This window comes from Salmo salar, chromosome ssa09 (assembly GCF_905237065.1).
Source record: "Salmo salar chromosome ssa09, Ssal_v3.1, whole genome shotgun sequence".
In the NCBI taxonomy this organism is placed as follows: Eukaryota; Metazoa; Chordata; class Actinopteri; order Salmoniformes; family Salmonidae; genus Salmo; species Salmo salar.
In genome coordinates, this window is record NC_059450.1 from 14,061,598 (window position 1) to 14,087,686 (window position 26,089).

Here is a 26,089-nt window from a genome sequence, read left to right on the forward strand (position 1 = left end):
GCTGTCAGACGCTGCCAGCAGTAGACGAGGAAGCAGCGGGATTAAGTGCAGAGCTAAATGAACACTGTCCTTCCAGACTGTAAAAACTATAGTATCTGCAACTTTGCCCATTGTATTGTCTAATGAATGGAAAGATTAGATATCAGTCATTGAGCTAATTGTAGTCGCGTGCATGGCTTGATAACTAATGTGCAGAGTACACGATTGAAGAGGAAGTGTAGTGACAATTGATATCTGGAGATAATCATGCTTCCTTTGAGACAGTTGGCTTGCAGTTGGTGGTCGTGTCTCCTTAACAGTAGAGCACCATGTGTGAAAACATTGGTGCATGGAGATCAGAGGAGACTGTTCAACACCTCAAACAGCCGTATGACAATAATGCCTGCTTGGGTTATCGATAGATACGGCAGCAATGATGTCCTACGGTTCACTAAAAACGCCGGCTTCCCAATCATCAACTATCCGAATGAAGTCGTCGTTCAAGTTCATGCCGCAGGTCTAAACCCCATTGACGTCAGCATGAGAGGTTGGTGCCTGATAAAGATATGTGGTCTTCTAGCACGTTTGATTCCCGTGATGTAACTTTTTTATAGGCTACCTCTTCATTGTTCATGTCAGTGGTTTTCCTATAACCTTCAGTTCTTAGAGAACATAGACTATCAGATATTTTACATATAGCCCGTGCTTGACTTGGGCAGGAGCTCACCACAGCTGAGTACCAGCACCTCAAATGTTCTACTGCTTGAGCTCCTGTTCCTCTTACAGAATATCAGCTCAAACGTATTGTGGAGCTCCTGTACCTATATGAAGACAGATGCAAGACATTTTCACATTTGTGCACACACCACTAGTGAAAAGGAAATTCAACATCCCTCAGTCTAAACTGCTCTCATTCAGAGTTGACTGAGCATCTGTTTTTTTGCCATTCAAATATGGTCTGTGTGAGAGAGAACTGTGTGGGCATAATGGATCACACCAGGTAACGAGTAAAGCTCTTCTGACGCAAAGGGAAAGTAGACTGACGAAACTTGTGGTTTGGGTGTTGAACTCCCACCACTCAACGACTGGTAAACCACAGCTAGGCCTATATGTGCTCTTTGAGGAGGTAGGGTGCATTGAGTTCTTCATGGTTACCTCTCTGCATATTCAGTGATGATCTTGCCAGTTAATCTGTGTTCTCATCATCTTGTGGCCTCTGTTCGTAACTGAATCCACATGTCTCCACATGGACTGTTGTGGTTATTTCTAATCTGGTTAGGCCTCATTTCTGTGTTGTTTCTGCCCTCTCAGGTGGGTATGGGGCTGCCACTATGGCCATGAAGAGAGACCCCCTGAACATCAACCAGTCGGGCAGTGAGTTCCCCCTCATTCTGGGCCGAGATATGTCCGGAGTCATCATGGAGTGTGGTCTGGATGTGGCATCAGCCTACTTTAAAGAGGGGGATGAGGTAACACAAACACGGGCCCCAGGATGGAGTAGAATAGGGCGACACTTTCTCTCTCTCTGTGTGTGTGTGTGTGTGTGTGTGTGTGTGTGGCTTATAGTATAAATACAATGTGGCTCCACAGTGCCTCTTCATGAAGTCATGTCATTGTAGCATGTTATGACAATGAGGGGCTGTCTGTTTTTTGGCTCTTCTGTTAGTGCTTTGTTTACTTAATCCAAGTGCAGTTGAGATGTGGAGTACCTCATTATATAAGGTTACATTTAATTGCACCACCTTGGGGCAGTAGCGTAGCCATTAATTGGTTGATGGGTGGGTCAAAGAATATACATTCAACTTCCTGCAATTCTACACATTTTGCCACGGAGCAAAGAGAAACGTGCAGTTTTATAGCTAATCTCATGCTATTCTACAACGTTTTGCCATGAGGCTGAGTGAAAATGTTGCATTTTTAAAGCTAATTAAAGCTAAAATATAGGTGTGTTGTCTGATAAAAAGCACTGGATTATGAGCTGTCTTGTTTGCTAAATTAATAAATGAAGTAGGCAGTGGCATGGAGCATATAGCCATAGAATCACAGTGTATTTGTCAATAGAGTCATATTCGTGGCTTAATGGGGGTGTGACTTACAGTTAGTTATTTTCAGCCACCCATCCCAAGAGAGTGAATGTCATTCCAGTGCACTGCACTGCACTGCTTGCTATGAATTCTATCTGATGGTGTTTGCATGTTTAGGTAAAAAGACAAATAATGTCCTGTTTGGAACACTGGGCGGATTCGATTATGCTGAGTACCGGTCTGTGGCCCGTGACGTGAACAAGCAAAAGCCGTGAGGGAGGAGGGCCCTTCTCAAATGGAACAGTAATCTGCACCACTCGGTCATGTTGTCAACAAGGTAGCATGGTGCTTCGTTTCAAACTAATTTTCATTGTTAAGGCAGATAAAGCGTTTTTATCCAAAGCAATCACTTTTACATGTGAAAACACAGAATGCTACTATTTACTCCTCGTGCTTAATTACGTCACTTTGGTTTTGAGCCAACTTCGCCGTGGGCTTTGAACAGGGCACCTGGGTCGCGCCCGGGAGGCAACCCGGTTTTAAAACGAATGCAATCATCTTTCACCTGGTGCAAAACATACCTACCTGGGTGCCCGGGCCAGATTAATCTAATCCCCTCACTGACAAGTAGAGCATCATTTTTTACATTTTTTTAAAATGTATCTGATTGGGTGGGCCTGTGGCTTGCAGTGAAACACTATCCCATTAAATGGATGTAAACATAACATACACTACATGACCAAGAGTATGTGGATACCTGCTCGTTGACCATCTCATTCCAAAATCATAGGCATTGATATGGAGTTGGTCCTCCCTTTGCTGCTATAACAGCCTCCAGTCTTCTGGGAAGGCTTTCCACTAGATGTTGGAACATTGCTGCGGGGAGTTGCTTCCATTCAGCCGCAAGCTTTAGTGCGGTTGGGCACTGATGTTGGGCGATTAGACCTGGCTCGCAGTCGGCATTCCAATTAATCTCAAAGGTGTTCGATGGGGCTCTGCAGGCCAGTCAAGTTCTTCCACACCGATCTCAACAAACCATTTCTGTATGGAGCTTGCTTTGTGCACAGGGGCATTGTCATGATGAAACAGGAAAGGGCCTTCCCCAAACTGTTGCCACAAAGTTTTCCAACAGAATCGTCTAGAATGTCATTGTATGCTGTAGCGTTAATATTTCCTTCCACTGGAACTAAGTGGCCTAGCCTGAACCATGAAAAACAGCTCCAGACCATTATTCCTCCTCCACCAAACTTTACAGTTGGCACTATGCATTGGGGCAGGTAGCGTTCTCCTGGCATCCGCCAAAACCAGATTAGTTCGTCGGACTGCCAGATGGTGAAGCGTGATTCAACACTCCAGAGAATGCTTTCCACTGCTTCAGAGTCCAATGGTGGTGAGCATTACACCACTCCAGCCGACGCTTGGCATTGCTTATGGTGATCTTAGGCTTGTGTGTGGCTGCTCGGCCATGGAAACCCATTTTGATTAAGCTCCCGACGAACAGTTCTTGGGCTGACGTTGCTTCCAGAGGCAGTTTGGAAATCTGTAGTGTGTGTTGCAACCGAGGACAGATGATTTTTACGTGCTAAGTGCTTCAGCACTCGGTGGTCCCTTTCTGTGTGGCCTACCACTTCGCGGCTGAGCCGTTGTTGCTTCTAAATGTTTCCAATTCACAATAACAGCACTTACAGTTGACCGGGGCAGCTCTCACAGGGCAGAAATTTGACGAACTGACTTGTTGGAAAGGTGGCATCCTATGACGGTGCCATGTTGAAAGTCACTGAGCTCTTAAGTAAGGGCATTCTACTGCAAATGTTTGTCTATGGAGATTGCTTGGCTATGTGCTAGATTTTAAACACCTGTCAGCAATGGGTGTGGCTGAAATAGGCGAAACCACTAATTTGAAGGGGTGTCCATGTACTTTTGTGTATATAGTGTATATCCAAACAGAGAATAAAAAATTTCACAATATTTGTATCTGTGCCACCCATGCAGGGTCATACTAGTGCATGGTTGGTTAAGCCATTGTTGTTTTTTTTCTTCTCAGGTGTGGGCAGCCATTCCCCCATGGAAACAAGGCAGCCTGGCTGAGTTTGTGGTGTTGAGTGCAAATGAGGTACTGTTTTGTTTCTGACCCGTTTGTTTTATGTTGTATTTTTTTGTATTTTTTTTTTACCACAACCACTGTTTGCTTATTTCTACATTGTACATGCAAATATGTGTACGAGTAGTTAACATTTCAGTTGAAGTACTATATGTTTTTTTAAATCTCACTTTCTTTACCACTACCAGGGATACTCTGCTTTCTCTAGCATGTTCACAAGACAATGCACAGTAGTGTTTGGATACCTTGGTATAGGCAATACTAGGTATCTCTTGTGAGCTAAATTATGTTGCTAGGCTGGAATGGACTTTTGGGATAGACTACAATTGGTCTCAGATTTGAGAAGAAAAGCTGCAGGCAGTGTGGCTGCTGCTCAGTGAGGCATGGTCATTAATGGCTTCGGTGTTTCCCCTTTGATTAGCGTGGGTGTGGCCAATAGAGTGGTTTTAGAGGCCCTCTTTACATTTCAAAATTGTAAAGCTAATTTCCTGCAATTTCCTACAGTTCAACACATTTTCCCATGGCTTATTCCGTGTTCTTATGCTATCTAAGTGAGTCAAACATGACATTTTTTGGAATTTTATATTCTCCCCGATTTAGGTGATTGTTAGTTCTCAACGATTCTTTTATAAAAAAAAATATTGCTCCATTATCTTTTCTACATGCTTTGTATCTGGTTTTAGTTGTTTAAGTTTACACTGAAAACGTTTTACCATCCCCAAAATGATATACAGTACCAGTCAAAAGTTTGGACACACCTACTCAGGGTTTTTCTTTATTTTGACTATTTTCTACATTGTAGAATAATAGTGACGACATCAAAACTATGGAGTCATGTAGTAACCAAAAAAGTGTTAAACAAATCAAAATATATTTCAGATTCTTCAAAGTAGCCACCCTTTGCCTTCATGACAGTTTTGCACACTCTTTGCATTCACCAACTTAATGAGGTAGTCACCTGGAATGCATTTCAATTAAAAGGTGTGCCTTGTTAAAAGTTAATTTGTGGAATTTCTTTCCTTCTTAATCCGTCTGAGCCAATCAGTTGTGTTGTGGACAAGGTAGGGGTAGTATACAGAAGACAGCCCTATTTGGTAAAAGACCAAGTCCATCTTATGGCAATAACAGCTCAACTAAGCAAAGAGAAATGGCAATCCATCATTACTTTAAGACATGAAGGACAGTCAATACGGAACATTTCAAGAACTTTGAAAGATTCTTCAAGTGCAATCACAAAAACCATCAAGCACTATGATGAAACTGGCCCTCATGAGGACCGCCACAGGAAAGGAAGACCCAGAGTTACCTCTGCTGCAGAGGATAAGTTCAGTAGACATTCCAGCCTCAGAAATATCAGGCCAAATAAATGCTTCACACATCTCAACATCAACTGTTCAGAGGAGAATGCATGAATCAGGCCTTCATGGTCAAATTTCTGCAAAGAAACCACTACTAAAGGACACCAATAATAAGCAGAGACTTGCTTGGGCCAAGAAGCACAAGCAATGGAAATCTGTCCTTTGGTCTGATGAGTCTAAATGTGTAATTTTTGGTTCCAACCGCCATGTCTTTGTGAGATGCAGAGTAGGTGAAGGGATGATCTCCGCACGTGTGGTTCCCACTGTGAAGCACGGAGGATGAGGTGTGATGGTGTGGGGGTGCTTTGCTGGTGACACTGTGATTTATTTAGATTTCAAAGCACACTTAACCAGCATGGCTACAACAAGTCATTTGTTTTTCAACAATGACCCAACACACCTCCAGACTGTAAGGGCTATTTGACCAAGAAGGAGAGTGATAGAGTGCTGCTTCAGATGTCCTGGCCTCTACAATCACCCGACCTCAACCCAATTGAATGAAAAGCAGCCAACAAGTGATCAGCATATGTGGGAACTCCTTCAAGACTGTTGGAAAAGCATTCCAGTTGAAGTTGGTTGAGAGAATTCCAAGAGCGTGTAAAGGTTTCATCAAGCCAAAGGGTGGCTATTTGAAGAAACTCAAATATAAATATATTTTGATTTGTTTAACACTTTTGGTTACTACATGATTCCATATGTTTTATTTCATAGTTTTGATGTCTTCACTATTATTCTACAATGTAGAAAATAGTAAAAATGAAGAAAAACCCTTGAATGGTGTGTCCAAACTTTTGACTGGTACTGTATGTATAAATAATGTGGCAGTGCGCCCGCTGCTAAATGCATTTAGGGGAAAAGCTGACCTTACTATGTGAAGAGGAGGAGAAATTAGGACTGCAGACAGATTAGTCAGCTTTTACATGGCATCATAATGCATAACTTTTAATGGATGATTACTGAACCGTTTCAGATAGTGACAGGTTTGGTGGGAGGTTTGTCAGGCTCAAGGTGGAAGTTGATCTAGGATCAGATTTCTCTTCCCCCTAATCCTTACCTCAACCTTTTGACATATGGACAGATATTTGTGACCTACTTCTGAGTGCGCCATTTTGTGTCCGAGCCAGGTGTCCAAAAAGCCCAAATGTCTGAGTCACATAGAGGCGGCGGCTGTTCCTTACGTGGCTGCCACAGCCTGGTCTGCCCTAGTCAACACAGGAGGCCTCAACAAGGACAACTGTGCCAAAAAACGGCAAGTACACACACACACACACACACACACACACACACACACACACACACACACACACACACACACACACACACACACACACACACACATTTCCTGCCACTTTGAGTTCAAGTTGTCTCTTTCCCCTTCTAACCCATGCTGTTGTCCATATTCATCTAAAAGACTTCTCATGTCTTTGATCTGGTTGAGTATTCAACTTGGTTATTTCATAAAAATCCTGTCTGTGAGGCCTGTGGGTAATGAGCATGTGGAGGGAATTGTACTGTGGGCAAAGTTGGTTCTTTGGAAATGGGCTTCATCAGTGGCTGGCATGGCACTGGACCCTGAAGCACCTGGTTCACATGCAACATATTGAACAATTGGACACATTTTTGTGTATGACTTTGACTTCGTGTACAAAACATTAGGAACAACTGCTCTTTCCATGACAGACTGACCAGGTGAATCCAGGTGAAAGATATGATCCATTATTGATGTCAGTTGTTAAATCCACTTTAATCAGTATAGATGAAGGGGAGGAGACAGGTTATTAAAGAACAATTTTTAAGCCTTGAGACAATTGGGACATGGATTGTGTATGTGTGACATTCAGAGGGTGAATGGGTAAGACATGTTTAAAATGCCTTTGAACAGGGTTTGGTAAGGGTGCTTGGCGCACTGGTTTGAGTGTGTCAAGAACTGCAACGTTGCTATGTTTTTCACATTTCCCGTGTGTATCAATAATGATCCACCACCCAAAGGACATCCAGTCAACTTGACAACACTGTGGGACGCATGGGCCAGCATCCTTGTGGAACGCTTTCGACACCTTGTAGAGTCCATGCCTCAACGAATTGAAGGTGTTCTGAGGGCAAAAGGGGATGCAACTCAATATTAGGATGGTGTTCCTAATGTTTTGTATACTCAGTTAAATGTGTGTGTGTTTTGTACACACGTTAAATGTACATCAAAGTCAAACACAAAAACCTGGATTAGTAAAGGACATATGTTTGTCTCCATCATGACTCTGTGTTTACTCCATCATGACTCTGTTTTAATCCGGTGTTTTCCGTCCTCATACAGCATTCTGATCCTGGGAGGTTCAGGAGGAGTCGGAACATTTTCTATACAGGTGATCAGGCTGCTGATGATAACCATGATGCTCTCATTCTGTAGATTCATGACTTAATCTTCAATGTGACTCTGTTTGCTTTCAATCTTAGGTATTCAAACCACATCGCGGTGACGATAGCTGCGTGGTCATAATACAAAACAATGGTGGAAAAGAAAGATCCTTAATAATAAACAAACAATTATATTATCTAAATCCTGTAAATTCTGTTCCATGGACAGCTGTTTATAATTATGTCAGGGATGTTATACGCTCGTCTTGGATCGGGTGTCCTAGTGTGCCACTTCAGCCTTTTGCTGTGACTTCAATCTGCACATGTATCTTACATCATGGATTCAGTGCTGGTTCATCTGATCTCTCCTGTTATAAGAGATGATATGTGTGCCGGCTGCACCCTCGCTCACTTCTATTACACAAGTCTTACTGATATTATCAACATCATTCCAGGTAAAGAGTGTGATGATGATGTAGATCCTGTTTTCTCGTCTCAGATGCTCAAGGCCTGGGGAGCCCATGTGACAGTAACCTGCTCCCAGAATGCCGAGCGGCTGGTGAGGGGTCTAGGGGTGGATCACGTGGTGGACTACACAGCTGGGCCTGTTGAGGTGCCCCTGAGGGCGCTGGAAAAGTGAGCTCGCCCACAAACACACACACCTTTTCCCTTGTCACACAGAAGCATACAGAAGCACATGCAGACATACTTTAAAACCTCCATGGTGGCATTTATCTGAATAGGATGAGGAGTGTTCCCCATTGGTCAGGTTGCTGTAATCAAGGCTTGGGCACATCTCTCTCATAGCCACAGTCAACTCTCATTGGTGTGTGGGAAAATGACTCTCCATGTAACAAAATTAACTCCCTCTCTGTCTCTCTCCATCTCTCTCTACCTCTCCTCCCCCGTCCTAGGTTTGATCTGGTTCTGGATAATGTGGGCGGGGACACAGAGAGCTGGGCTCTGGGCCTGCTGAAGCCGTGGTGTGGCGCCAAGTACGTAACACTGGTAACGCCCTTCCTCTGTAACACTGACCGGCTGGGTATCGCTGATGGAATGCTCCAGACTGGGGTCACCGTGGCATCCAAGGCCCTCAAGGTAACTGTGGCAGCGTTTCTGTATTTCATTTTCTGTGTCCTTTATTTATACAGGTGATCACAGAACCATACAGTACCTGTCAAAAGTTTGGACACACCTACTCATTTAAGGGTTTTTCTTTATTTGTGCTATTTTCTACATTGTAGAATAACAGTGAAGACATAAACTATGAAATTACACATATGGAATCATGTAGTAACCAAAAAAGTCAAAACAAATCAAAATCTTTTTTATTATAGATTCTTCAAAGTAGCCACCCTCTGCCCTGATGACAGCTTTGCACACTCTTGGCATTGTCTTTTCCAACAGTCTTGAAGGAGTTCCCACAAATGCTGAGCACTTGTTGGCTGCTTTTCCTTCACTCTGCAGTCCAACTCATCCCAAACCATCTCAATTGGGTTGAGGTCGGGTGATTGTGGAGGCCAGGTCATCTGATGCAGCACTCCATCACTCTCCATCTTGGTCAAATAGTCCTTACACAGCCTGGAGGTGTGTTTTGGGTCATTGTCCTGTTGAAAAACAAATGATAGTCCCACTAAGTGCAAGCAGATGGGATGGCATATCGCTGCAGAATGCTGTGGTAGCCATGCTGGTTAAGTGTGCCTTGTCTGATAAATAAATCACTGACAGTGTCATCAGCAAAGGACCATCACACCTCCTCTTCCGTGCTTCACGATGGGAACCACACATGCGGAGATCATCCGTTCACCTACTCTGCATCTCACAAAGACACGGCGGTTGGAACCCAAAATCACACATTTGGACTCATCAGACCAAAGGACAGATTTCCATTGCTTGTGCTTCTTGGCCCAAGCAAGTCTCTCTTCTGATTATTGGTGTCCTTTAGTCGTGGTTTCTTTGCAAAAATTTGACCATGAAGGCCTGATTCACGCTGTCTCCTCTGAACAGTTGATGTTGAGATGTCTGTTACTTGAACTCTGTGAAGCATTTATTTGGGCTGCAATTTCTGAGGCTGGTAACTAATGAACTTATCCTCTGCAGCAGAGGTAACTCTGGGTTTTCCTTTCCTTTTGTGGTCCTCATGAGGGCCAGTTTCATCATAGCGCTTGATGGTTTTTGCGACTGCACTTGAAGAAACTTTCAAAGTTCTTGAAATTTTCCATATTGACTGACCTTCATGTCATAAAGTAATGATGGACTGTTGTTTGTCTTTGCTTATTTGAGCTGTTCTTGCTATAATATGGACTTGGTCTTTTACCAAACAGGGCTATCTTCTCTATACCACCATTACCTTGTCACAACTGATTAGCTCAACACAACTGATTAGCTCAAAAACATTAAGAAGGAAAGAAATTCCACAAATTAACTTTTAACAAGGCACATCTGTTAATTGAAATGCATTCCAGGTGACTACCTCATGAAGCTGGTGGAGAGAATGCCAAGAGTGTACAAAGCTGTCATCAAGGAAAAGGGTGGCTACTTTGAAGAATCTCAAATATAAAATATATTTTGATTAGTTTATTATCACTTATTTGGTTACTACATGATTCCATATGTGTTATTTCATAGTTTTGATGTCTTCACTGTTATTCTACAATGTAGAAAATAGTAAAAATAAAGAAAAACCCTTAAATGAGTAGGTGTGTCCAAACCTTTGACTGGTACTGTATACGACCTCTGCCTTGAACATGTGCAGTAAAGCACTTTACAAGACATCTGCAGTGTCCCCTTATAAAGCAAAACCCCATCTCACTCCCCTTGCTTGTCATCTCACCCTTACAGAGTGACACTGAGATCCTGTTGGCATTTTGTGGTGTACAAACCGCAATATGTGTAGTGCATTTTGAGGCTTTGTGCGTGCCAAGTTTGTTCTTCTTACTCCCACTCACCACACAATACACACAGAACTACAGATAACTGTATGCTTAAGTGAGTCTTATCAGGGAGAACCAGAACTGTGATGTGCGGATTGCATTCATTGAATACAGCACTGCTGGAATACTGTAGCACTTCTAGGCTGAAGTAGGACTTGGAACACATTGTACTCCAGTGCCATAAGGTTCTCACTTTATCAGTACTGTAATAGTATCTAGTAACAGAAATGGAAAAACATTGACTCTGGGAAATAGAAACTGAAGACAAGGTGGGTGTGTGTGAAGACATGGTTTGGGGGAACCCCATGGAAACATGCACCATTTTTCTCCCCCACTATAGGTAGATTGGCACGGTGGATTTGTACCATGGGGTTTGTCTCGGGACAGTGTTGACAGTAGAAAGTGTCAGACCTTGGCTAGAATATAGAAGATATGGGGGAACTTAAATCAACACACCTTATCAACACCCCATACTGTCTATCACTTTTTGAACACCCACTGATCTCTCCCTCTTTCTCCCCTCTATACCTTAATGTCTCTCTCCGCTCTCTACATCATATGATCTCTCATTTCCAAGACAGCCTACAAAGTGCTTAATGGAGCATGGCCTCTAAGGTCTGGGGCCAACGATGGGAAAACATGGCCCCTAGGCTTTCGGGAAACAGAGCTGGATGCAATGATGTGGGAGTGTTGAGCTGATCTCGCGGCCACCCCAGTATTAGTGGGCCTTGGGTAGTTTGGGTAGAGAGAAGGCCTCTGTCCCCAGAGAGGGAGCATGTCACAACGGGGTACAATTCGCTCATCAAACTACTGGCCTGGAGTCTCCATGGAAACAGCCCTCAGACAGGACTGAAAGAGGCATACGTAACAGATTTGGTTCATGTTTAAATGTTTACCTTTGGTTTGGTGGTTAGATACTTTGGAGGCGTATTTTGTTTGAATATTACTAATACAGACAGTGTATGCTCACCTGGTTTGTTAGGTGTCAAAATGAGAACCTCAGTTCCTTTGGAAATCTTATTCTCACACACACACACACACACACACACACAGTGGCTCTCCTAAACATCTCTTTCTCCATCGATCAATTGCAACTCTGCAATTGCAGAAGATTGGGCACCGGTAGAATAAAGCACTGAATTGCAAAAACTCAAAAGTGGAAAATAATGAATGACGGATGTAGTCTGTGGGTTAAGACAGGAAATAACCCAACCTCTCAGTTCCAACCTTTCTTTCTCCTCAAACTATTAGTGCTCATAGTGCACGCACAGTGTAATCAGAACTAAAGTGCAGACAACCGGTTTGCCAGTCGAAGTTGTCCTCGTTTAAAAACCCTATAATCTCCCTAGGTGCTTTATGTTGAGGAACCTTCCCCTGGACCACGCCCCCGCTGAGACACCACCCACAAACCCTAGCACTCAGCCATCTCCTTTTTCTGTTTGGAATGGAGCCGGGAATGCCATCTTGATGCTGGGAAAAATAATGGATAGGGAATGCCTTCGTGAAAGAGGGGTGCTCCACACCCTGTCGCCTGACATACTTTGACACTTAGACAGTCCTCTTTTGGTTAAAATGTAAACTCATTAAAAAAAAAAAAAAAGTGCTTTGTGTGTATGGTGTCTGGGATTAGAAGGCAGTTGATACAGCCAGGGATGCCGTTGTCTGTGTGGGTTGGTGTCTTGCCTTGTGTGTGCCAACACTGCCTCACAATGGTATAGTGAGTGATCGACAGCAGAATAATAAAACCAATGCATTTGTAATGAAGAGCATTATAAACCACGGATATACCACATGCAACGAAGGCAAATATAACCAGAGATTCAGACAAAGGTGCTCATCTACATATGCATGTTTCTATTTTACAGGCCACTGGTTAGGAGTGATTTATAAACTGGTAATAATCTCAACCTAATTATCGACTGATAAATTTGTATGTGAAGTTTGTAGTTTGTTTAATTTATATATAGTACATCTGAGACACATATTTTTACTTAACCATCTGCATTTAAGTCTGTATGGGTGGACAACAACACCAGTAGTCTGTGTGTGGGTGGACAACACCAACATCAATGTCTTTGTTTTATTTGAGTGTACAAAACCTTGTTCATCTCCCTTTTTCTCCTTTGTCGCTCCTAGCATTTATCCAAGGGAGTGCACTATCGCTGGGGGATGTTTGCACCCAACGGACTTGCCCTGGATGACATCAGCGAGATGGTGGATGCGGGAAAGGTACTGTTCAGTCTTAGCGTTCACTTTCTCAGTTGAGCCACCAGCTGTTTTCCCTTTTTATAAGAGTAATCAAGCTGAATAACAGGTGCTGAAAGCATCCTGACTGAATGGTTATTGGTATAATAATAAACTATGCAACCATCCAAGAAATGTTGAATACTTACAAAGACTAACAGTGAATGTGACCGTTCATGGTCTTTGGATTTGATGAAAACCTCTTCCACTTGACTTGTAACCTGACTTTTGTAATCTGAATCAAACTAAGACAAATTGAAATGTTGAAGGAATTAACAGAATTGAACCACGTTCTTTATATGGCAGTTTTGGCCTTGGCAAAACACTTAACTGCCAAATACGGTCTCTCACAACAACAAGGAAGTTGATTTGTAAGAATGCTAATGACTAAACATAATTTGAAGTCAAATTATTACATTTTACTGTAGAATGTACATGAAATCAAAGTCCAGTAGGCTGACTTAGCTGCCAGAAACATATAGTTTGATGACGACGCTCTTCTGTGGCTGAAGCCTCAGTGTTTCCAGGGAGTTGGGGCCCAGGCAGTCCAACCTCGAGCTGGTCACAAACCAGGAAGTGAACACAGCCCCAGGAGCGTAGGAAGGCCAGGATGGGGGGCGATGGCATGGCTGGGTAGAAGGTGGAGGAGGAGAAGGGGATGGAGGCAGTGTTGGAAGCTGCCAAAAAGGAGGGTTTCCTCTCTTGACCGGGAGTGACTGAGGGAGCGGAAGAGATCCAAGCTGAAGCTTTTGAGTTTCCCCTTTTCCCCCTGAGGATCCCCCTGCCCATTTGGTCTGATCATGTGCCCTGCCCTCTACAGACATGCTCTGTGAATGGCTGAGTTCTTTGCCGTATTTGACAACAGGTGTTCCAGGTAGTGTCATCACCAGAAACATGAGTAGCCTCTGCAGCCCCTGTGATGCTTCACCACTGCCCACCATCAGACTCTGCAAAATGTCTCCCTGGAGATTTTGCAGGTGTCTCTCCATGGCAACGGCCACTTCCTGTCCGGACAGGAAGTGATTTGTGCGTGGCTGCAGTGACCTCACATCTAAATCCACCAATGAGATGTTGGGAGCCCCTCCGGGCAGGTAGAGACTCATCACTTTCCTGTCATCGTCCTCTGAACTGAACTCCTAGACCACAACTCTCCAGAATCTGAGCTCCCACCCCAAGGGACTTCAGGTAGGGCATACAGATTTGTTTTTATTTTAACTAGGCAAGTCAGTTAAGAACAAATTCTTATTTACAATGACGGCCTACCCCGGCCAAACCTGGACGACGCTGGGCCAATTGTGTGCCACCTTACGGGACTCCCAATCACGGCCGGATGTGATGCAGCCTGGATTCGAACCAGGGACTGTAGTGACGCCTCTTGCACTGAGATGCAGTGCCTTAGACCGCTGCGCCACTCGGGAGCCCCCTGGTCTGGCGCTCACTATGTCCATGAAGGAGGCTGGCTGCAGGGCGGAAGAACAGTGTCCTCTGCCACCAAAGAAGATGTGGCGGAACTGGCCGAGTGCTCCTTTGATGACTATAGTGGCGCCCAGCATGGCCAGTCAACCTAGCCAGAAGAGCAGCAACAGGCTGGAGCGCACCTTCCTCCACCCTGGTCCCCCAGTCACAAGCCTTAGTCCCTCCTTGGACATGTGCTGCTATTTGGATTCTTCTGGTTTGGGCTTCAGCATCAACAGTGGGTCTCAGAACCACCCAGACTGATTAAGAGCCTGGGGCCTGCGCTGGCCGCCATGCTGCTGTTACCGGGATCGCTATTCCCATACAAAGGCATTCTGAATGACGGATAGGTGAAGGCTGTTGACTTGGTGAGGAGTGCAGCTATGTGCAACTCCGAATGTAGTAGTTTTCTCTTAAAGAGGGAAGGAAATTCATCTGTAAAACTTGACCCGCTTCAGAACACTTATTTGTGTTATCGCACAGTGCCATATCATAAACTGGCTCTATACTATTGTATTTTAAATGTTTTATTTTTTTTAAATGTAACCTTTATTTAACTAGGCAAGTCAGTTAAGAACAAATTCTTATTTACAATGACGGCCTACACCGGCCAAACCCAGAGAACGCTGGGCCAATTGTGCGCCTCCCTATGGGACTCCCAATCACGGCCAGTTGTGATACTGCCCAGGATCGAACCAGGCATCGAGCCAGGGTCTGTAGTGACGACTCTAGCACTGAGATGCAGTGCCTTAAACTGCTGCGCTATTTGGGAGCCCTCGTAGCATCAGTACTGTACTTTTAGGCTTTAAAGTATATCAGCTATACAATGAAAGTGGGACCAGTACTCCAGGTCAAGGCATAGCATCATGTTGGTGGTCTATTTCATGTGCCGCAAGAAAGCATGTGTGAATACCTTTCAAATGTTGTTGTGATTATAGTGTTGTGTAATTGAAAAGGAAACAAATAGTATTTTCTCATTGCAATTTTATTCTGCAAAAGGGAAGTACAAATCATGACAAAAGGGTCAAACAGGAATAGTCAATTCAGTAGGAGTTGCCAGTTGGGCATCTGGCCAAGACACAGGAGTTAACACCCCCTAGTCCCTACTCTTGGTGACTGTTCCATGGGATCCTCAGTGGCCATTGTCAAGACTCTGGCCGGTATCATTTACAGCATCTGAAAGAGAAAGCATCCAATAGATTTGGTTGGGAAAAATACGCAACACCAACATTTATAGCTGTATATAAAACATTGAATATTACCAACCTGGCCTCAGGAAATTCGTAAGATTTGGTACATAAATCTGTTCCCCTCTATTTAGTATGATACATTACTTTACAACCAACTCAGTGGCCTTGTGGTTAGTGTCTGCCCTGAGATTGGAAGGTTGGGAGTTCGATGCCCGGCCAAGTCATACCAAAGACAGTAAAAATGTGAACCAATCCGTCTTTGCTTGGCACTCAGCGTTAAGGATATAGATTGGGGGAAAGGCCCTATGATAGACTCGCATCCTGTAGGGGGTGTACTTGTACTTCAAGCTGCCTCACGCTACAGAATTAGAAGATGGGCTTCTCCTACGCTGCTGCTAAATCGATTATTGATTAGATTTATTACTACCACTATGCTGCTGTTCATTGATTATTGATTGCCATTAACATTAGTATCTATCGACATTGAACAAAAATATAAACGTAACATGTAAAGTGTTGGTCCCATGTTTCATGAGCTGAAATAAAAGATCCAAGAAATGCTTTCAAATTGTATGCACAAATTTTTTTACATCCCTGTTAGTGAGCATTTCTCCTTTGCCAAGATAATCCATCCACCTGACAGGTGTGGCATATCAAGAAGCTGATTAAACGGCATGATCATTACACAGGTGCAGCTTGTGCTGGGGACAATTAAAGGCTACTCTAAAATGTGCATTTTTGTCACACAACGCAATGCCACAGATGTCTCAAGTTTTGAGGGAGCGTGCAATTGGCATGCTGACTGCAGGAATGTCCACCAGAGCTGTTGCCAGATAATTTCATGTTCATTTTTCTACCATAAGCCGCCTCCAATGTTGTTTTTAGAGGATTTGGCAGTACGTCCAACCGGCCTCACAAGACCACGTGTATGGCATTGTGTGGGCGAGCGGTTTGCTGATGTCAACGTTGTGAACAGAGTGCCCCATGGTGGCGGTAGGGTTACAGTATGGGCAGGCATAAGCTACAGACAACGAACAGAATTGCATTTTTATCGATAGAAATTTGAATGCACAGAAATACCATGACGAGATCCTCAGGCCCATTTTTTTTTAAAGGTATCTTTGACCAACCAATGCATATCTGTATTCCCAGTCATTTGAAATCCATAGATTAGGGCCAAACAAATTTCTTTTAATTGATTTATTTCCTCATTTGAACTGTAACTCAGTAAAATCTTTGAAATTGTTGCATGTTTCATTTATATTTTTGTTCAGTATATTTAGCCTGCTACTGGTCACTACTCCTTTTTACATTACTGTTTACTCCAGTTTACAAAAGTATGTGAACCCTTTGGAATTACCTAGATTTCTACATAAATTAGTCATAAAATGTCATTTGATCTTCATCTAAGTCACAACAATAGACAAACACAGTCTGCTTAAACTAACACTCAAACAATTATACGTGTTCATGTCTTTATTGAACACACCGTGTAAACATTCAGTGCAGGCTGTAAAAAGTATGTGAATCCTTGGTTTTAATAACTGGTTGACCCTCCTTTGGCAGCAATAACCTCAACCAAACATTTTCTGTATTTGCAGATCAGAACTGCACAACGGTCAGGGGGAATTTCGGACTGTTCCTCTTTACAAAATTGTTTCAGCTCAGCAATATTCTTGGGATGTCTGGTGTGAACCGCTCTCGAGGTCATGCCACAGCATCTCAATCGGGTTGAGGTCAGGACTCCAGAAGGCGTATTTTCTTCTGTTGAAGTCATTCTGTTGTTGATTTACTTCTGTGTTTTGGGTCGTTGTCCTGTTGAGCTTCAACTGGTAGACAGATAGGGAAAGGGGGATACCTAGTCAGTTGTACAACTGAATGCATTCAACTGAAATGTGTTTCTTCCGCATTTAACCCAACCCCTCTGAGTCAGAGAGGTGCGGAGGGCTGCCTTAATCGACATCCACGTCTTCGGGGCCCGGGGAACAGTGGGTTAAATGCCTTGATCAGGGGTAGAACGACCAATTTTCTTTACCTTGCCAGCTCGGGGATTCAATCCAGCAACCTTTCAGTTACTGGCCCAATGCTCCTATCCGCCAGGCTACCTGCCGCCCCAGATAGCTTTACATTCTCCTGCAAAATGTCTTGATAAACTTGGGAATTCATTTTTCTGTCGATGATAGCAAGCTGTCCAGGCCCTAAGGCAGCAAAGCAGCCCCAAACCATGATGCTCCCTCCACCATACTTTACAGTTGGGATGAGGTTTTGATGTTGGTGTGCTGAGCCTTTTTTTTTCTCCACGCATAGTGTTGCGTGTTCCTTCCAAACAACTCAAATTTAGTTTAATCTGTCCACATAATATTTTTCCAGTAGCTCTGTGGAACATCCAGGTGCTCTTCTGCGAGCTTCAGACGTGCAGCAATGTTTTTTTGGACAGCAGTGGCTTCTCCCGTGGTGTCCTCCCATTTACACCCTTCTTGTTTAGTGTTTACGTATCGTAGACTCGTCAACAGAGATGTTAGCATGTTACAGAGATTTCTGTAAGTCTTTAGCTGACACTAGGATTCTTCTTAACCTCATTGAGCATTCTGCGTTGGGCTCTTGCAATCATCTTTGCAGGATGGCCACTCCTAGGGAGAGTAGCAACAGTGCTGAACTTTCTCCATTTATAGACAATTTCTTACCGTGGACTGATGAACATCAAGGCTTTTAGAGATACTTTTCTAACCCTTTCCAGCTTTATGCAAGTCAACAATTCTTAATCTTAGGTCTTCTGAGATCTCTTTTGTTCGAGGCATGGTTCATATCAGGCAATGCTTCTTATGAATAGCAAACTCACATTTTGTGAGTGTTTTTTATAGGGCTAGGCAGCTCTAACCAACATCTCAAATCTCGTCTCATTGATTGGACTCCAGGTTAGCTTTTGGAGAAGTGATTAGCCCAGGGGTTCACATACTTTTTCCAACCTACACTGTGAATGTTTAAATGATGTATTGAATATAGACAAGAAAAATACAATAATCTGTGTGTTATTAGTTTAAGTGTTTGTCTATTTTATGACCAATTTATGCAGAAATCCAGGTCATTGAAAGGGTTCACATACTGTTTATTGCCAATGTATATATTACCAGCCGCACACAAGCCTAAGATCACCATGCTCAATGCCAAGTGTCGGCTGGAGTGGTGTAAAGCTCGCCGCCGTTAGACTCTGAAGCAGTGGAAACGCATTCTCTGGAGTGATGAATCACGCTTCATCATCTGGCAGTCCAACGGAAGAATCTGGGTTTGGCGGATACGCTACCTGCCCAAATGCATAGTGCCAACTGTAAAGTTTGGTGGAGGAGGAGTAATGGTCTCGGGCTGTTTTTCATGGTTCGGGCTAGGCCCCTTAGTTCCAGTGAAGGGAAATCTTAACGCCACAATAATTACTTTACTTGTCTCATCGCGCTCTAGCGTCTCCTTGTGGCGGGCCTGGTGCCTGCAGGCTGACCTTGGTCGTCAGGTGACCGGGTTTCCTCCGACCCATTGGCGCTGCTGGCTTCCGTGTTAAGAAGCGCGGTTTGGCGTGTCATGTTTTGGAGGACGCCTGACTCGACCTTTGCCTCCCGAGCGTGTTGGGGTTTGCAACGATGAGACAAGATCGAAATAGGGGAGAAAAAGGGGATAAAATACAACAAAAAATAAATGGTTTGTCGAGATCAGTGTGGAAGAACTTGACTGGCCTGAACAGATCCCTGACCTCAACTCCATCTGACACTTTTGGAATGAATTGGAACGCCGACTGCGAGGCAGGCCTAAAACTCAACATCAGTGACCGACCTCACCAATGTTCTTGTGGCTGAATGGAAGCAAGTCCCTGTTCCAACATCTAGGGGAAAGCCTTCCCAGAAGAGTAGAGGCTGTTATAGCAGCAAAGGGGGGACAAACTCCATATTAATGCCCTGATTTTGGAATGGGATGTTCAATGAGCAGGTGTCCACATACTTTTGTTCATGTACTGTACCTCAAATACACCAATCCCTTTTTATTTAACCTTTATTTAACTAGGCAAGTCAGTTAAGAGCAAATTCCTATTTACAATGACGGCCTACTGGGGAACAGTGGGTTAACTGCCTTGTTCAGGGGCAGAACGACAAATTTTTACCTTGTCAGCTCGGGGATTCAATCCAGCAAACTTTTGGTAACTGGCCCAATGCTCTAACCAATGCTCTAACCACCTGCCGCGCCAGATTTACCCTGTATATAGCTTCCTCTCTTATTTCTTGTGTATTTGTCAGTGGATGAAAAAGTACCCAATTGTCATACTTGAGTAAAAGTATAGATACCTTAATAGAAAATTACTCAAGTAAAAGTCAGCCAGTAAAATACTACTTGAGTAACAGTCTAAAAGTATTTGGTTTTAAGTGTACTTAAGTATCAAAAGTACAGGTATAAATCATTTAAAATTCCTTATATTAGCAGACAACACAATTTTCTTGTTTTTAGCCAGGGTCACACTCCAACTCAGACACTATTTACAAAATATGAATTTGTGTTTAGTGAGTCTGCCAGGCCAGAGGCAATGGGCATGACCACGTGTTCTCTTGATAAATGCTTGAATTTGACAATTTTCCTGTCCTGCTAAGCATTCAAAATGTAATGAGTACTTTTGGTTGTCAGGGAAAATGTATGGAGTAAAAAGAAAAAAAAAATCTAGGAATGTAGTAAAGTATAAATAGTAAAGTACAGATACCCCCAAAAAACTACATAAGTAGTACTTTAAAGTATGTTTTACTTATGTACTTCACACCACTGGTGTTTTTCTTATTTTTTCCTCATTAGTTATACTTAAAAAAAATATGAAATACTGCACTGTTGGGTACTGCTTGCAAGTTAAGCATTTCACTGTACTTGAGCATGTGACAAATAAAACGTGCCCCTGTGAGATGTTCCGGCTTGCACAAGCCAAGGCTCGTGCAAGGGTACCTACGTTACATTGCATTATGAATGGAATAGGGGTCAATGCATTATACAATATCATACGAATTATAGGAGGTATAGTATCATAGGTCGTACCCGTCCGTACATACATAGCATACGAATTGGATGGTGTATCTTATCATATGTCTTGGGAGGACCTATAGTAATATAGATCTTTCTCTGAGACCAAATTGCTGGTTGCGTCTAACAACAAAGAATTACGGTGAGAATTTACGTTAGCGGTTAGGAGAAAATGTACGTAAAACGATAAAGGTTAGAAGAATTTAATAAAAGGTGAATTGAGTCAAGGTTAGGGGAAGGGTTAGCTAAAATGCTACACTTGTCCCGGACGCACCTCGAACACGCAACCTTTGGGTTGCTACTCGGCCGCAGTATACGCCCCCCCACCAGTCACCCCACCCCCACTAGTCACCCCACCCCCACTAGTCGCCCCCCACACCCACCCACCAGTCATCCTCCCCAACCAACCTCCACTAGTAATCTTCTGTTTTTAGTTTTTAGTAACGATACAAAACGTTCCATATACTTATTTGAGGAGCAAATATTTACGTAAAATCGCAAACGTGAGTCCAGTCTGATATTACTGCTATGCATACAGTAATTGGAATGTATTTGAAATTCATAATGGGACACTGCATTTCTGATTTATCAAGTCAGTTTCGGTCATTGATAAACTTACACATTCGGCCATGTACATCCCATTTTTCCAATGTTAGTACCACCAGAAGCAAGGCACAAACGAAGGTTTCTGCACCCGCCCCCACTAATGAAACATAAGTGTAGAGATGCAGATGCCTCTTGTATTCCACCTGGAATTACCAGAAAAATGTAAATCTCATTATTTCCTAACATTATAGCACATAAATAGTTTTTACAGTTTCTAGTTTTTACAGTTTACAAAAACAGTTAAAAAACTTTTTTTTTTTTTTTTGCTGTTCAACTGTAAAATCGAAGCTGTGTTATAGGAGCTGTTGCTCATGTGTACTGCCTTTTAAGAATGAATTTGATTTGACTTACAAGCAATGACTAAAAGAGCCACTAGCATGAAGATCATCAGGCAGTTCATGGTCTTTGATTTGATGAATATGACTCTCCGTTTAGAAGAACGCAACGAAGCTGAATTGCAAATGTATTTTCCAATCTCTGTGTTGTCCTTTTATGACCTAATTTTAGTGCCATCCCTATTTAGGGGTGGAGATGATTGTGGTCCAATTGAATGAAAGAGTCTTATCTGATCAGTCAATAAACAGTGGTTGTAATATTTAACATTTCTTTCATGTTAAATATTAGCCACTGTCAGTATCGACCGTAAGTAGGCCTAATAACCACATATTCAACTCTCAATTTACTGTTTGTTTCCTTCAGTTGGTATAGCCTACATTATAATTCAATTTATTTCCGTTGTTTAATTTACTTTCATTTGCTTCCTCTGTTAACACCTCACTGCTGTGTGGTTGTAGCTGAGGATCCTTAGTAACAGTTTATAATATAAAAAGAATAAAATGCATGTAGGCTAATTTAAATCTTTATGGAGCAGAGCCCACACCAAGTCATAACAGTTTGAACCCCATGGTTAGTGCAGGCAATAGACAAGGTTATTCTACACTATTCTGCCTATTATAATTCTATGCTCACTAACCTTCCAACATTACCATGGGTTGAAGAACTGAATGTGGACATTTTCAGGGTGACAAATATGCATATATTTAGATGGCTTTCTTTTATTCCCTAATATTCTGAACCGTACATGTAGCTGCTGGAAGCAGGGGCGCCCTAAAAACAAATCTGAATTACAAGTGTGTGTGTATATATATATATATATAGTTGTAATTCAGATTTTTTTTTATATAAAAACACAACAAATCATTTTAAAGGCACTAGGCCTTTAATTGTCTTCCATGAGGGGTAAGTCTTTTAATAGACATTCCCTCATGGGTTTCTGGTTGTGCCATTAAAATGGTATAGTAACAGAAGGGAATAGATGGTCAACAACATGCCATAATAGTGAGAGACTCAATTAATAATAATAATAATGCGTCAATTCGTGAGTCTGACATTTCTTTACGTTTATATGGCTTTTGTATAAGTGTACTTTAAACATATTTTTTTTAACACAGGCTGCCTTAGAAACCTCAACCTATTACTCTTGTGACCACATAGAATTAGACACAGGTGAACACTCACTCACTCACTCACTCACTCAGAGACAGACAGTAGGTAACTAGGCCATAGCACCTATAGTGGAGCAGATGGTTGTGACTTGATCATCTCTGCCCGTTTTGACATAAAAGGGTGAGTGAGATGTACAAAAGACCTGGATGGGTCTTTGCCCAAAGGGGGGATGTGACACACTTCACTGTGAGTGTATGTGTGTCTCCCATGCCAGCGGGTCAGTGGGAACCCACTTCATTACTCTATACAGAGTTTTTGTAAAGCTGAAGACAGCCATGAAATTATTTCTAGCATCCTAGCAGATACCCATAGACTTTGTCATTGCACTAATGCTAGTTAGCGTTGGCTCACGAAATACCTCTACCTTCCTTAATACTGGACACAGAGACATGAAAATGGTTTCCACGATTTCATCTGACTCTGGGGAAGTAGATAATCCTGAAATATCCCTTTGATATGGTTGGCAAATGTCATATAGCGCCTATTGATGAAAGGGTGAAATTATATTGGTCAATAGTGGCACCATTACATCTGAGTGCCACGTTATATTGGTCAATAGTGTGGGTTTTATGACCCCCTTGGCCAAGTGGAGGAACTAATCGGTACGCTTCAGCCATCAAATGGCTGAAGCCACACAAACACACGTACACGACACACACCTCCCCTTCTCCTCTGTCAGACAGACAGTGAGGCAGGCTGGGTTTGGTATGGTCAGACCAGATAATCACCTGCTATGTCGGGGCTGTCCTGACCGGCCAAGATGGAATGCCAGTGTAATCCTGGTTCTAGGCCCTTAATCCGGGCCCTTTGTCAGCCCCCGGGTCCACTCCCCAGCCTGGAAGCGGGACAGATTCCTGTCTCTTCATGGCCTGCCTGGGTGTTATGGAAGCGTTCCACCATGACATCATGGTTCCATTCTGTTCTGATGAAACGGCGACGGCTAGCTTCAGCCTGGCCTGGTCACCAGTTCCTCTACAGTTGGTTGTCCTACCATGCTGTTGGTATGTTTGTCATGGCAACAAACACAACAGGATGCAAATGTGTGTGTTGACTCATTACAGTGTTAGGTTAGCAACAGAATATGCGGTATACTGTGTCAATGATGTAATTTTCTCTTCAGTGAGCTGTTTTGTTCATGTATTTTTTTTTAAAACTCATTTTCAAATATACAATACACTACATGATGAGAGCATCTTAGGCTGAACAGGGTGCTGTTGTGTACAGTGTTGGTGTACGTCGTAGTTTGTGAAAGATGTCAGTACATCCTCACCAATTCAATTACAGGTTATCTTCATTCAATCCACTCAGAGGTAAGGATCAGGTCATTCTGTGTAGAAGAGGAACTGGCTCGGTGGCCTAATCACCATCACAGCCATTCTCTCCGTTTTTCAATGTAGGCTACTCTGCCAACAGATACACCATATCTGACTCAACTTTTTCTTTTATTCATTTTCGGAAGATCAATTTGGCCAGGATTCATTCAAAGGCCCGTTGCAGAATTGTGCACTGCACTACCAACAATGCGCCTTTTAAAGGCAATTTCTCAGATGTTTGTGGAGATCAATTCATGCTAAGTGCTGCATAGATTTTGGCTCAAGTTTAAATTTTATTTTGAAGGTAACTTGTCGACAACAAGCCTTTGAGTGAATCCTGACCTTTGCCCCTTCACACGTCTAAAGTCAGGTTTGTTTTAGATTTTTTTTACTTCCTGTGACCGCACTTCCTGTTCCTGCAGATCCGTGCGGTGGTGGAGGAGGAGTTTACCTTCTCCCAGGTGCCCCAGGCCATGCTGAAGGTAGAGAAGGGTCACGCTCGGGGGAAGACTGTGGTCAAGATCAGCAGCGGAGAGGACTCATCCGAGTAACCAGCGAAATCCTTAGGCATCCATTATGAGAAATGATCCTTTATGATCGTCTGTGCTAAGGCTATGACTGTGTGTCTGAGATTAGGCTGCCTGTTGTAGTTATGTGATAAGTAAATGTATTCAAGTCCTTGACCTTGTGATCTTCATTGAAAGTGTAATTGAGATTCTTCGCCATAGTAACACCAATCAAGGAAACTATTTTTTTTTGTAGATGTAACAGCATTTTGTTGACATATTTACAAGCAAGACCGTGGTTAGCATGATACTGTAGCACAGTGTTGAAATTGCTATTTAGTCATTCAACAAAATCTATACACCTGCAGCAGCTAATGTACTGTGCAGGGATGTCTGTAGTAAAGTAGAAAAATATGAAGTTGACTTCAAAAGATATGAAAAAACATTTACACAAAACATTATTTGGAGAATTTAAGGAGTGTTCGAATATGTGACCATAGAACAATAAGTGTGCTAAAAAAGATATACATTTACAACATTGTTGTAAGAAAACAGACATCTCAGTAATTGACTGGTAAAGTACCATAAAGAGATTTGTGGATAAACTCAGCATTAATACAGGGCTTAAGTCATTGTAAATGATATGAATACAGGAGAGACACTAGTGCATTCCCATACAGTTATTCTTTGGTATGCTCAATGAGAGGTAAGTGAACAAATGAATTGTGGTATTTGTACAGCATCAGTCAAGTCCTCAAAGTAAAATGCTGTGCTCCTTGCTCGATAGCCATGTGTAGTTTTGCCTTCAGAGTGTAGATCACTGGTTTATCGTTGTATTTCATAAAGACGGTTTGGAATTTCTGCTCTCAAGCTCAACAAATGTTGCAGAATGTAGGGAGGCCCACTGCAGACCAGCATCAAAGAGCACTAAGGCCCATGGAGAAACTTAATCAAGAAGCAAGAGTATGGGCCCCACGGTGGAGCTGCATCACAGAGCTCTGAGTGCCAAGGCAGAGCTGCTGTGGAAGGGCAAGGGCCAGATTGACATTCCATTACAGGATTTCCAAAGACCATCTTTGGGTGTGTTTTCTCTCATCAAATGTGTTGAGAATCACTTGAGTTTTGTCATAACTTTGTCCACCTGTGAAAAGAAGACAATACAGTTAAAGGTGCACTCCAGGATCTTAAGCACAACAAATTCGTATAATATTATATGAATTGCAAAAAAAAGTGGGCAGGACGTAAAATATCATATGAAATGACGTAGTACACAAAACGGGAACCACTTTTGTCTCGTGAGCACCACTTTCAAAACTACTGGCTGAAATTAAACAAAAGTTTGAGAGTGTATCTTTAGGTTTGGTGTAGGCTACCTTTTCAATAGCTTGAGGATGTGGCAACAGATGGATAATACAAAGAACTACACTTCCTAAACCTACCACCAGATGGAGCCAGACTATAACTATGGGTACTGAGCTGAAC

At 42.8% G+C, this 26,089-nt stretch overlaps 2 protein-coding genes and 1 long non-coding RNA gene across 7 annotated transcripts in view; 1 reads left to right on the top strand and 2 right to left on the bottom strand.

The window, feature by feature from the left end:
• Nucleotides 1–24,784, top strand: rtn4ip1 (reticulon 4 interacting protein 1). Its single transcript, XM_014210304.2, has 9 exons — nt 1–526; nt 1,291–1,448; nt 4,048–4,116; nt 6,587–6,711; nt 7,774–7,822; nt 8,314–8,450; nt 8,729–8,912; nt 12,884–12,976; nt 24,524–24,784. The coding sequence occupies exons 1-9, from the start codon at nt 247–249 to the stop codon at nt 24,650–24,652; spliced, it is 1,224 nt and encodes a 407-aa protein (XP_014065779.1). The 5' UTR covers nt 1–246; the 3' UTR covers nt 24,653–24,784.
• LOC123744594 (uncharacterized) lies at nt 15,414–21,784 on the bottom strand. Its single transcript, XR_006770929.1, has 3 exons — nt 21,634–21,784; nt 21,296–21,425; nt 15,414–15,622 (listed from the first exon to the last, which is right to left on the bottom strand). It is a non-coding gene; the product is annotated as an uncharacterized lncRNA (long non-coding RNA).
• A 281-nt stretch (nt 24,785–25,065) lies between the features above and the next one.
• crybg1a (crystallin beta-gamma domain containing 1a) overlaps nt 25,066–26,089 on the bottom strand; it is a 59,510-nt gene continuing 58,486 nt past the window's right edge. For all 5 annotated transcript variants that reach the window (XM_014210299.2, XM_014210300.2, XM_045723406.1 and 2 more), the window contains one exon: nt 25,066–25,748. In XM_014210299.2, coding sequence (XP_014065774.2) covers nt 25,660–25,748 — 89 coding nt within the window. In that variant the 3' untranslated portion in view covers nt 25,066–25,659. The remainder of the gene's footprint in view (nt 25,749–26,089) is intronic.